The sequence below is a fragment of the Herpailurus yagouaroundi genome, unplaced genomic scaffold (assembly GCF_014898765.1).
Source record: "Herpailurus yagouaroundi ecotype Mexico unplaced genomic scaffold, PumYag 222, whole genome shotgun sequence".
NCBI classification, from domain to species: domain Eukaryota; kingdom Metazoa; phylum Chordata; class Mammalia; order Carnivora; family Felidae; genus Herpailurus; species Herpailurus yagouaroundi.
In genome coordinates this window covers 10,763,263-10,776,459 of record NW_024412453.1, presented here as the reverse complement: position 1 = coordinate 10,776,459, position 13,197 = coordinate 10,763,263, and the positions used below count along the sequence as shown (strand labels likewise).

General features: G+C 54.6%; 2 protein-coding genes across 2 annotated transcripts in view; one reads left to right on the top strand and one right to left on the bottom strand.

Moving 5' to 3' along the window:
* The window catches only part of DEXI (Dexi homolog), a 21,046-nt gene extending 14,437 nt beyond the window's left edge, over positions 1 to 6,609 (bottom strand). Inside the window, exon 1 of the mRNA XM_040459038.1 lies at positions 5,695 to 6,609. Within this exon, the coding sequence (XP_040314972.1) occupies positions 5,830 to 6,117 (288 nt within the window). The 5' untranslated portion in view covers positions 6,118 to 6,609 and the 3' untranslated portion in view covers positions 5,695 to 5,829. The remainder of the gene's footprint in view (positions 1 to 5,694) is intronic.
* A 2,197-nt stretch (positions 6,610 to 8,806) lies between these two features.
* The window catches only part of CLEC16A (C-type lectin domain containing 16A), a 204,378-nt gene continuing 199,987 nt past the window's right edge, over positions 8,807 to 13,197 (top strand). Inside the window, exon 1 of the mRNA XM_040459036.1 lies at positions 8,807 to 9,053. Within this exon, the coding sequence (XP_040314970.1) occupies positions 8,974 to 9,053 (80 nt within the window). The 5' untranslated portion in view covers positions 8,807 to 8,973. The remainder of the gene's footprint in view (positions 9,054 to 13,197) is intronic.

Here is a 13,197-nt window from a genome sequence, read left to right as displayed (position 1 = left end):
TCAGTGCCTGGGGCCTGCTTCGGATTCTGTGTCTCCCTCTCTCTCTGCTCCTCCCCCGCTCACGCTGTCTCTCTCACTCTCACAAATAAATAAACATTAAAAATAAATTTAAATAGGGGTGCCTGGGTGACTCGGTTGAGCGTCCGACTTCAGCTCAGGTCATGATTTCACGGTCCATGGGTTTGAGCCCCATGTGGCGCCCTGTGCGGACAGCTCGGAGCCTGCTTCCGATTCTGTGTCTCCCTCTCTCTCTCTGCCCTTCCCCTGCTCATGGTCTGTCTGTCTCTCTCTCTCTCTCTCTCTCTCAAAAATAAAACATAAAAAAGTAAATTCACATAAAAAAGTAGATTTTTGAAAGATGAAATACTAAAACTAGTTTGATCACAACGGCAGGTGATAAAGGGAAAAACAGGAACTTTACAGTGGAGAGACCCAGTAGACATCACCTTAGGCCAGAGATCAAAGTTAACATCACCAGTAGTGGGACAGACGTCCTGTGTCTCCTGATAACCATACACTCAGAAGGGCACTCACTCACTTCTCCGCGGGGTTCCTGCCAAAAGTGCATCATCTGAATCTAATCTCAAAAGTAAACATCAGATAAACCCAAATTGAGACTTGTGCTCCTCCAAAATGTCAATGTAATGAAAAATTAAGACAGAATGAGGGGCTGGTGGGGATCGAGGAGGACTCGAAAGACATAACAATTAAGGCCAAGGGTGATCTGGGATGGGATCTGGGACCTCAACTCTGCCTTTCTATTGTGAAAGGGCCACTATTGGGCCAATTGGTGAGATCTGAATAAAGTCACAGACTGAATCTGGTTCATAGGCTCGCAACGGCGTTAAATTTGCCGATGTTGACAACTGTGACTGTGGTCAAGGCAGTGAATGTCCTTGAGCTAAGCACACAGCCAGCGAAACATTTAGGGGTAAAGGAACATGAGGTCTGCAATCTGTTTTCAAACAGCTCAGGTGAGTAACTGCACACATACACGTATGTGCGCACACACACACACACACACACACACATGCAGGGCAAGCACGTGTTGCGTTCGGGAGCAAATGTGGCAACATGTCAATCAGTGCAACTGGTGACTTTGGGTGGGGACTACAGGGGAGTTCTCTGCACTCTTCTTGAAACTTCTGCCTCGGGGTGCCTGGGTGGCGCAGTCGGTTAAGCGTCCGACTTCAGCCAGGTCACGATCTCGGGGTCCGGGAGTTTGAGCCCCGCGTCAGGCTCTGGGCTGATGGCTCAGGGCCTGGAGCTTGTTTCCGATTCTGTGTCTCCCTCTCTCTCTGCCCCTCCCCCGTTCATGCTGTGTCTCTCTCTGTCCCAAAAATAAACATTGAAAAAAAAATTAAAAAAAAAAAAAAAGAAACTTCTGCCTAATTGGGAAATTACTTCAAGGTAAAGTTTGGTCTAAAAAACTCAGCAAAAAGGAGTGACAGCGTCTGTGCAGCAGGCCTGGGAGAATTGCGAGCACTATTCCAGGGTCGGGATTTGGGAGCCCCCCACCCCACCCCCACGAGCCCCTGCAAACCCAGCACTGGGTTGGGGAGCTCAGCTGTCTTCCTCAGCCTTGCTTCCTTGGCTCCTCACCCCTCCCTAATGGGGCCTTCTCCGCCCAGAGGGGCAGCCAGCACCTATGCGTCCCACGGCCAGTGGTCTTCCAGGTGAACCTAGCGGTAGGACAGAGTGGAAAGTCGGCCAGGCCAGGGGTGCACCTGCCTCCCCTTGCCGTCAGCACCTGTCTCTTGCCTGGACCACAGCTATCTGGTTTCCCTCCTCTGCCGTGACACTTCTCCCCCCCCCCCCCCCCCCCCCCCCCCCACGAGCTCCACCAGCTGCCTGAGGGATCTCCCGTGACCTGAATCTATTGTCCACGTCCCTGCAGAAATTCTGGGTTTCTGAGCAGGGCACTGACACACCAGCCTGGGTGTTCTGCTCATGGCACAGGCTGCCGACTAGCACGGAGGGGACCAGGGCGGGTAGATCAGAAGGAGCAGCCGTGGCACCCGGTCAGGACCCGGAAGCCAGGAGACCCTGTAATAGGTAGCCCGACGGTCTGGTTACCCGAGCTCCGAATCTGAGCTACACCAGGCCCCAGTGACTGACAGCAACATCCTGTAGGCTCTCCATTTCCGGTGCGGAGAGGCTCTCTCCCACAGCCCTCCCTCCGTGCCAGAACAGGGACGAATCAATCCAGCTGCCCTGCCTCTGCATCGGAAACGCTGGCACGTGAGGACTCTCCGAAGGCTCTCAGGCCAGCCGCAGGGGCCTTTCTCCTGGGAAGGAGGGAGCTCCTGATTCCCCACTTCCTGCTCCTGGGCAATGATTAACACTCTAGGAAAAGTGTAGCCTCGACTCTACGGGGCCCACATCTGGTGGCCCTGGGAGACCACAGGCAGTGGGAAAGGTCTCCTGAGGGTCCCGGGCTGGGAAGACAGTGGGGGAATTCTCTTTTAGGAGCCCAGACCCGAACCCACCCAGCGCTCAGGAAGGCAGTCCTCCGTGGCTCACTGGGGGATGTGAATATTCATGTAGGAGTGCACAGGCAGGTTTATACATTTGCCAAAGCCTGAGCATACACACTTTCCATTACATCTGTTAATGCTAGCAGTGGTTAACAGGAATATGACCACTGACTGGACACAGGAGGGCCTAGGAGCTTTACATCTATCCCATTTAATCCTCACAGTGAGATAGATTTCATTTCCCCCCGCTCCTTAGAAGAGAAAACTGACCCACAGAGAGATACGTGACATGCCCAAGGTCACAGCCCGGACTGGGATTTGAACCAGGTACGTGCTCCTAATCACAACCCTAATACTGCCTCCTTCAAACAAATGTTTGATGAACGGTATCATGTTCATACACACATAAGAGGAAAAAGAGGGGAGAAAGTGAGTGCACCCTGAGATCCTCCCCAGTCCCTGCTGCCTGGCCAGCCCTCCACCCCCGTCAGTGCTTCTATGACCTTGTCGTGCGTAACATCGAGAATGTGTCCGCGTGAGAACGAGCCAGAAGGAAAGAGATCTGACTACTGATTGTTCCTCTGCTTACAGAAAGGGGCCCACAGATGCGGTGCAGTCGGACCATTTTTAGCTCTCTCCCAGAGGCTTTTCCTGTTACTGGCCACCCTCCCCTACCCAGGTCTGGGCTTCCCTGGTCCCGGGGCCAAGGCCGCCTAGGCCTGGATTCGGGGTTGGGGAAGAAGGACCGCTGTGCGTGACTTCCCCGCTCCATGGGGCTCGAGTATTGCCCCCCAGCCCCAGGCCTTCCTGCTTCCCAGCTTGGGCCCCGACACTCTGACAGCTTTGCAAGGGTGTCCCTGAGACATGCTTCCTGGTGCTTCTGCTCAAACAGCCTTTGCTGCGAAGTTTGATGAAGCATTTGGGCTTAAGTTTTGGGTTCAGAGCATGCCAATGTTTTCATTTGGAAGGGGAAGTGTTTCTGTTGATGTGGTGAAGAGATAAAATGAGACATTCTTCACCAACTTACGCTGTCTCAAAGTCAAGTGCTTGGCTTGGAGGCAGAGATTCATCTTAGGCTCTCCAAGGCCTAGCACTGGGGCCTGGTGGAAGCAGGTGCAAAGGGCCTAGCACCAGGCACGGTGAATGATCAATACTCAGGACAGGTTTTGAATACAGTCCACAGATTCTGGCTTCGCAAGGTGTTTTCAGTCTGTTTCTCCGTGTTCACGAACCTCGCCCCGGCCAAGCCCCCGCCGCCTCCAGCCTGGGCAACTACACACTTCCCAAACGGCTTCCCTGATCCACACTCGCGCCGACGACCCATTCTGCCCACAACTGCCGAAGTCATCTCTTGCTTAAAACCTTCTGCTGGCTTCCCCTTGCTCGTGGCCCTGGCCTCCCAGGTCCTGTAGGGTCTGCCCCCACCTGCCCCATTGACCTCTCCTGGGGCCGCTCTCCAGCCACAGTGGCCTCATTTTGGTGGCGGCACAAACCAGCTCTCCTACCCTACTGCCTGGGCACGAGCCATTGCCTGTGCCCAGATTGGTTTTCCCCAGATCTTCAGTCTGGCTCTGTCTACCAACTTAGGGCTAGCTCAAATATGTCATCTCCTGGAAGAGACCTTCTCTGACACCCCCTTTCTAAAGCAGCCCATCTCTATTCTGCTTTACTCACTCAACAGACATTTACCGAGTACCTACTAGATGCCAGGCACTTGTTCTAAGGGCTGAACTCAACAAGGATGGCCCAGGTCCTTCCCACATGTCTTAATGGCTCCCAGAAAATCTGATACCTTGCTTGGGAATCTGCTTGTGTCTTCTCTCCCCGTGCCAGGAGGGCCAGGGCTAAGTCTCTCTTGTTCACTGTGTTCACCCACGAGGCACAGTGTGTACTCAGTAAATATTTTTCTTCAATCAAAGAACGGATTGATGGATGGATGGCAGGCAGGTAGGTAGGCAGACTGGGTAGGTATGCAAGAGTGCTGACACTCTGCCCGGCACCTGGTTCTTGTTAAGGTCGCACTGAGCTCAAGTGAAGCTTTTCTCAAAGAAATGTCACTGTCCGCCCCTCAGGGGAGCCCTCAGCCCCCAGCACTACCACCAGTGGGTCCTGCCGCATCCGGCATTCCCTCTGACTATGGTCATCTTGGCAAAGACAGGCAACAAGAGGAGGGGCGTTAACTCAGCTTGCGTGGGGCGAGTGGCATTAGTGTCTGTTTTCTCAAAGGAGCCCTTGCTACCTCGATATCCTCCCTTCGCTGCCACTCGGGTCCTGTGCTTAGTGATACTGCAGCACCGAACAGCGGAGGGGCTCAGCCAAAAAGTGCCTGCGTGTCCTCTCATCTTGTGCAGTCGCCTCTCTTCCCGGCTGGGAGACTGTGGCCAAGCCCTCCTCCTTCCTGGACCTTCATGTTCCTCCCATCGACACACAAGGTGGGGCAGGACACGCAGCTTCCTGGTCGCAGCCCAGCGGCAGAGCTTTAACACCTCAGTGCAAAGATCCTGTGGCCCCTACTCCTCCTTGAGATCTTGCAAACCCCGTAGGCGGAGCCAGCCCCAGCTTGCCTTGTCTGCAAAAGCAACCTGCAAAACTGGCAGCCCTGGCAGATCCAAGCTGCGGTACTGCCCGGCACCCTGAAACCCGACTCCCGAACAGCAGCAAACCCAAGGCCAAAAGGAAGTGCAGACTTTGCTGGAGGAGGTTTCACCTCCTACGCTCTCGGCCCTGAGCCCTTGCTCTCAAGTCCCCACCCAGTCCCCGAAAGGGCTACGGGACAAAGGTGGTCGTGCCCAGCGTGTTAGCTCTTCTGACACTCCAAGTCTTTATCCTTCCGGGACTATGGGAATTCCGGAAAAACCAAGGTCACCATCAAGCCAGATGGAGGCAGAGGCGAGGTGCTGACAGATCTGCCTCAAAGGGATCTAGATGCAAAGGCTTTTCCACAAGCTGTGACAGTACGTACCGTGGCTAACCCAACACCATTCAGGCTCAGCCTCCCTTCCCCTCAACGACTGTCACCTTCACCGGGGAAAGCTTTGCAGCCCCAACTAAGGGCCTAACAGGGGTCTGGCCATTCCTGGCATCTTAAGTAGACCTCCAGGAGGTGGATGGAGGAATCCCAAGCCTGGGGGAAGGGTGTGTGTCCGGTGTGGAGATGCCACCCTCTTCTTCGCCAGCGCCCCAACCCATCCTCATCTGGTGCAGAAAGGGCACTTACAGGTCTTGGAGGCCAGTGAGGGCCTCGTCCTGGGGGTCCCATCCCTGGCCAAACGATGCCCCCAACCAGCAGCGGCGGCCGGTCCAGGCCGAGGGTTGCGGGTCGTTGGGGGGGAGGGGAGGACGGTAGCCAAGCCTACTCCAAGTAACCATCGAAGACATCGAGCTCCGAGTCGGCATCGTAGAGGCCCGAACCGGGGTCGGAGAGCACGCCGAGGTCCACGAGCGCCTGGTCCATGTCCTCGGGCAGGAAGACGAGGCCCACATTGAGGACAATGTACTCCATGAGGAAGGCGTAGTATAGGATCAGCACATTGACGAAAAACAGGCCCACGTAGAACATAGAGGGCAGCAGCGACGGCGGCACGTAGGGGACCAGGGGGCCCAGCGCGTCCAGGTGGGCCGCGACCCGGGCGCCGGGCATGCAGGGGGCGGCGAGGGCGGCGGCGGCCCGGCGATCCCAGCGATCTCAGCCGCTGCGGCGCCCGGGCGGCCGGCAAAGGGGCAGCTCAGCCATGCAGGGACGCCCCGGGGGTTCGACCGAGGCGGCGCTGGGCCCCGGCGGTGCCCCCGCCGGTGTGCCGCGGCCCCTGCAGACGCTCCCTGGCCCCTGAAAAGCGCCCGGCGGGGTCCACGCACCCCCAGATGTGCCCACACGACCCTCTCGATCCTCCCGGCAGCCAGGGAGGCCCCCCTGAGGTGGCCGGCGGCTGCCCGGCTCCTCCGACGCGCCCCGCTCGCGCTCACTGGCCCTCCAAGAGCAGGCGGGGGCCCCACCGCAGCTCAGCGTCGAGGGCCAGTCCCGGCGGCTGTCTCTTCAGCCCCGCCCGGCAGTTCCTCGCGACCCCTCCGCGGCCCCGCAGGCCCAGCACCCATGGCTGCGGCCGCCGCGTCGCTCTCCAGGTCGCGTTCCGAGCACCGCCTCCCAAGCGGCCCCGCGCTCATTGGCCAGCCGCCCGCTGCCCGCGCTCATTGGCCTGCTCGACGCCCGCGGTCATTGGTCCGAGACGTCCGGGGGCGGTACCGCTTCGCTCCGCCCCTCGGGGTGCTGGCCTCTGACTTGCTTTCCTGGTTCCGGGCTCCGCCCAGGTCTCAAATCCAATTCGCTCTGAGAATCCCCCACGGAGTAGCGGGAGGGGAAAGAGACCGAACACAGTTCGAACCTGCGCGTATCCTAAGGGCTACGAAAGCTGGAGGAAACCGCAAACTTCTCAGCAACCCCCTAGACTTGGGTATGGCGTCACGCCTCTTTGGGACTCAGTTTACTTGTCAAAAGGAGGCAGGATGGGGGGCGGTGAATTTACCAGTGAAACTCTCCGACTTCCCAAAGTGGCAATTTTCCGTGGTGGGGAAGAGCTCCTTGAGCTCTCCAAATTCTGGCTGCATCGCGGGGGTCTACCTAATAGGGTTCAGGGACACCTGAATGAAGACATTCCCAGGCAGCTCAGACCTGCAGCAGTGGGGGTGCTTCTTGTTTTTACTTTGTAAAGCATGTTTAAAACCAGTCCGTGTTAGGGGCGCCTGGATGACTCAGTAGGTTAAGCGTCTGACTCTTGACTCTTGATTTCAGCTCATGATCTCATAGTTGGTGAGATAGATCCCTGTATCGGACTCTGTGCTGATAATGCAGAGCTGGATTGGGATTCACTGTCTCCCTTTCTCCACCCTTCTCTCGCTCTTTCTCTGCTCTCCTCCTCAAAATAAATAAATAAACATTAAAAAAAAACCAGTACGTGGTTAAACATTAAAACGTCCAAGAAGTACGTAGAGAAGTGAGTCTGCTACTCACTGATTTCCCTTCCTCATGAGCACCCCCTGTATATCCTTCAGGAGACTGATCTTGCCCAAAGCAATCTTCCAGAGCAGTTCAACAGATCTTGACATCTCAGGCCACACTGAGCTGGGTGCTTTACATACATTGCTTCATTGTAGCTAGATGGGGTAGTGTAGTATGTTACCACTTTCTACAGATCAGGAAATCTAGGCCCAGGGAAAAGGGAGGACCCAAGAAGATGCTAGGTCCGCATGCGTCTGGAGAACATGCCTGCCCTTTTTCTCCATGGCTGTTTTCTTGCCCCTCAGATGAATTACAGAGAAAACCATTAATTCTCCAACTGCTGAAGGTGAAACCTTCATGCAATCATTCATTCACTATGCCAGTATTTTTGTTGTGGTTTATTTTGGGAGAGAAAGAAAGCGCGAGCAGGGGAGGGGCAGAGAGACAGAGAGAGAGAATCCCAAGCTGGAGGTCACCCTCAAGATTATGACCTGAGGGAAGCCAAGAGTCAGATGCTCAACCCACGGAGCCACCAGGCGCCGCACTCTGCCAGTATTTGTTGAGCACCTATGATGTGCAAAACTTTGTGCTAGGAAGTGGGGAGAACATTGGTCCTTAGCCCAAGTCTGAACACAGTTAATGGGACACCATAGATTGTAGAGAACTGTCTGGTGTAGAAATGAATGAATGAATAATGTCCACGGCAGTCTTGCCTCCAGGGAACCTGTCACTCCCCAGGACAGAAATTTAGATACACTTCTTGGCTCATGTGGGGAAAGAAAAAAATTGTTAAGATCAAGGCCATTACCAATTTGGTACAGATTAGTAGCTTATTGGGGCATTAAATAAGGGTGCCAGGGTTTGAACCATGAGCGTAGGTAAGTCAATCCCTTAAACCTGTGATTCAGATTTCCCGGGGAGGAGGGGGGCGGCATGGGGATAACAGTATCCGCGTCATAGGCTGGTTGTTAGAATCAAGTAACAATACATGCAAATCGCTTAGGACATTGGCACATAGTATATATAGTGCAATAGCTATTCTTATCGTAAAAGCTAATAATTATCAACACTGCGGTTACTTTGAGTCACCCAACTTCACCGATGCCCTCCTCAAGGCTCCGCGCACAGGTTTCCCATTCCCGCCCACCATACGATACTGCGGGCTCTCCTCTCGCTCCGCCTCTTCTCCAAGGCCGCAGGTCCGTAGGTGCGTGATGCACGCCGGGCGTCGTAGTTCGTTTGCAGAGTCCTCTCGGCGGGGGCCTCGCGGGAGGACTGCATTTCCCAGCGTTCCCCGTGGCGGCGGCCGTAAAGCGCGGCGGTCGAACGGCCGGTTCCGGCTGAATGTCAGTGCGGAGCTGTGGGCCGGGGAGGAAGGTGGTTGGCGGTCCCTCTACCACCTCCGCCGCTGCCTCCTCCGCTTGTGCTGCCGCTGCGGGCGCTCGGTCGCTCGGCCGCTCGGGCATGAGGCCGTGAGGCGGGCAACGGGTCGGGGCCGCCGACATGTTTGGCCGCTCGCGGAGCTGGGTGGGCGGGGGCCACGGCAAGTCTTCCCGCAACATCCACTCCTTGGACCACCTCAAGTGAGTGTGTTTGTTGGGGGGCGAGGGGGGCAGGCCGCGGGGCTGGACGTGGGAGTGGGGCGCATAGCCCCGGGCCGGGGCCTCTGCGAGGTGTGAGAGCGAGGTGGAGGGCGGAGAGAGACGCCCGGGAAAGACTGCATGGTGGTTAAGAGCGAGGGCTCTGGAGTCAGGGCGCTTGGATTCGAACCCTGACACCGTCGCTCCTCGCTGTGTGACCTTGGGCAAGTGGCTTAGCTTCTCGGAGTCTCGGCACCCCCGTCTGTAAAGTAAGGGGAGGAGGTTTCAGTTTATGGATGCAGACTTCGTTGTCGCCGGCGGGCAGCGGTGGGCACCAAGCTGACCAGGGTGGTACTTCTTAGGCTGGACAGCTTAGGAGTCAGAGGGCTGGACCCAGGAGTCAGATCAGGGTTTGAACGTAAGTGCGTGAATTTTTAGGCCTCAGTTTCCTCAGTTGTAAAACGGGTATAGTGACAGCACCTGCTTCTTATCGTTTTGAGGGGAGGATAAGAGAATGCACGCAAAACTGGAAGCACGCACGAGTGCTCAATGAACGGCAGTAATGAAAATATTTTTTTTTCCCCCTTGGTGGAGACTATGGGGAGGACTAGCAGAAGTAGAGCTCTGGGGGAAGGACAGGTGGCAGACGTGGTCCTGGGAAGCAGGCGTGCATCAGACCTGCATTCAGATCCTGATTCCACCACTTAATAGCTGTGTGACCTTGGACAGATTACTTGGCCTCCTTGAGCCTCTGGTGCCCCCTCTGCAAACGGGGTTGGTGAACCGTTGTGCAAGAATTCAATCATGTCACGCATGGAGAGACATTGATCCCGTGTCTGTTACACAGTACGTGGCTGATGGCGGTCACTGTGTCTATCAGCTAGGGAAGGCCTTCCTAGACCACCCTGCCTCAAGTGCTTACCCACCTCCATTCCTTTCCATCTGATCTTTCTCTTGATTTCATTCAATGCATAGCTCCACTGTCTGCACTTACCCTGCTTGTTTTCGCTCCTTTTCGGTCTGCTCCTCAACTGTTACTGCCAGGGGAGAAGAGACCCCTTTTTTTGCTCACGGTGGTATTCTCAGCATCTCGTGCTGTGTGCCTGGCACACAGTAGGAGCTCAGTGGCTACTGAAAGAATGAAACAACAAACGAATGAATTGGGACAGGTGCAGAACATGTAGACAAACATGGAATTTTTGGTGTGTGTGTGTGTGGGGGGGGGTGTTTGGAGGTGCTGATGGAAAATAGAGAGTTGTGCGGAGGGAATGACTCCAGGGAGGAAAACATAGTGTGTGGGGCGGCAGTGGAGTTGGGAGAAGGCAAACCTTTGGTGGTAAGAAATAGACTGGTTTCCGGAGGGAGCTCCCAAGATTATTAATGGGAAGGAAGAAGGATGGAGGGGGGAGGCGGGGAGCAGTAGAAGGAAGATGGGGGCCCAGGGAAAGGATTGGTGGGAGGGAAATTAGATGGGGCTTCTCATTTGGCCAGGGGCGGGGATCCTTTGCTTCTCAGCTGTGTCCTTTCTAGCATGGAGCAGGCGTTTAATAAATGTGTGTGAGTCTTGAAGAGTAGGAGGCAGCAGGGATCAGGATGTATCAAGGAATGGTTTTGGTGGGGGTGATGAGAGAGGACACAGGGAGGAGAGAGGCATAGACAGGGTAGGGGTGTGTAGGGAAGCCAGGAATCTTAAACGGGAGGGCAGCTGGACTGGAAAGGGAGAGGCGTAAGGATTTCAGGAATTTAGAGAGTGGGTGGATGTGTCTGAGACAGGGAAGGATGAATATCTAAAGGAGGTTGGGCCTCCTGCCAGCGTCCAGGCACCTGCAGGCTTTCCCCTAGCTCTGCCTGACTCTAGCCCTTGTCAAGTACCTGAATGATTATTGAGTGCATTTTCTCTGCCAGGTCCTCGCTCAGGACTTCTGTGTGATTTCTGAGTCCTCGCAAGTCTCTGAGGTGTAGGAACTGTTACAGTTTTCCGTTTTATAGAAGGGGAAGCTAAGGTTCAAAGAGGCTAAGTCACTTGCCCCAAGGTGACAACAGCTGAAACGGGTCAAAGCCAGGGTTTGCCCTTGATGCCTGTACCCACTGCACTGTCTTTCTGAATGAAACTTCCTCCCAAGTTGGTTTGGGAAGCGACTCGCAACTTGGCTCAGTCTCTGTGCCCAACGGAGCATTTACCCTCCGGCCAGCCAGGGGATGGTAAAGGTTCACAGATTCCTTTTACGTATCTGGGCACTGCCCAGTTTCACTGTTTAGGTTAAAAGGCCATTGGGTGCTTTTGGAAACCCAAGCTGCCTGTCCTGGGTCAGGCAGATGAGCTTAATCCGTATTACAGTCTGAGCAACTCGGCGATTTACCTATCGGTGTGGGACTCGGAAGATCCCAAGATGACTTGGAAAAGAGTGCCGTAAACAGCTGGTCCTCACCCCAGTGCTTGTGACGTTCTTCGTTTGGCTCTGATAGTAAACATCTTGGGCCTTAGGTACACAACAGCTCATTCCCTGAGGGAGTTCACAGGCTGGTGGGGGACACAGCCATAACACCCAGACTATACAGCGTGACAGATGCCGGGATCTCTGTAGGTCCAGGGTTCTGTAGGAACCCTTGGAAGCCTTCTGGGGGAGGCAACACCAGAGCAAAGTCTTCAGGGACAAGCAGGAGCCATCATGTGGGGCCGCAGGGTGTGGGGGGGTGGACCCTGGGTTTGTGGAGTTTCAAGGTGGCGCTGGTGGTTGTAGGAAATAAGGGTGGAGGTAAAATGGGACTTGGGCTTCACCTGACACGAAGGGTGACCACCCCGGAGTGACTGGGATGGAGGGATTTCCCAGGACGTGGCACTTTCAGTACTAAAACTGGGAAAGTCCTGGGCAACTGATACAAATTGGTCAGGCTGCCAGTGACAAGTGACAGTTCCTAATATATTCATGGCAGTGTGGGTGGAAAGATTAAGGTAAATAAAAGAATTTAGGATTGAAAAAAAAATTTTTTTTTTTGACATGCAGGGCACCTAGGAGCCGTCCCCCTTTTCAAAACAGACTATTTTTAAGAACAGTTTGCGATGTAAAGAAAAATTGAGAGGCTAATAACAGAGAGAGCCGGAATTGCTTTTGAACCACGTTATTCGTCATAATGTTCTCCGCTTTCACCCTGGAAAGGAGGCAGCCTGTTAGGATTTTACTTTTGCTAAGTAACGGAAAACTGTGTGCCTGTGGTCTTTGTCGACCGACCTGAGTTAGCGATTTAGTTGAGGGAGACTGAGATAGTAAGAGGTTATTTGCTACATGTCACGGGTGGGTGGTGTGCTGCCCACACTGGTGGCACGGCTGTGACAGTGACTGCCGAATGCCCACCAGCAAGGAGAATCTTTGCTGACGCATTTGCAGGATTGCTACCGCGAGATCACCTTTAGCAGGAACTGCCAGTTAGCATGCTGCTGGTAGGACTGTTGTGGTGTTAGGTTATTTCGTTGCCTTCACTCTGATCACCTTTGCGTGGGGGTCCACAGTCTTGGTCACCAGTGACAGAAACCCACCTAGAACTGCCTTAGGCCCCAAATGGAAGGGATTGGCTCCGATCGCTAGCTACGCCACGGCTGAGTGCAGGTGTTCAGACAAAAGCTGTCAGAGTCTGTGTCTTTACCGTTCTTGTCTCTGCGTATCTCCTGTGTTGGTGCCATCGTTAGCGGGCTCCAGGCTTACGTCATAGCTGTCTAGCAATCCGTGGGGAAAAAGGGAGCATCTTTTCTAAATATTGCCAGCAGAAGTCCAGAAGTGGGTATAGTTGGACCACCTGGGGATCTCATGCCCATCCCTGACCCTTAGCCCTTGACCCTTGGTGCTGTACTTGGCCCTTTCCTGGAGCTGGGGTGGCATCAGCCCCCCCCCCCCCCAAGCTGGTGGACAGAGAATGAGAGACAGGGGAGGTTCCCCCTGGGAAAATTAGGGGTTGTTACCCAAAGAGAAGAGGAATGTATACCTAGCAGGCAAATGGTCACGTATTCCTGGTACAGTCTACTTTTGCCTAAGAGAACACTGATGATTTTTAAGGGTACAGTGTTGTCAGATTAATTTTTAGGATATCATATTCACCATATCACTCATAATGAGCGCAAGCACCCATCGTGTCAGGTCCGAGTTCTTCCAGG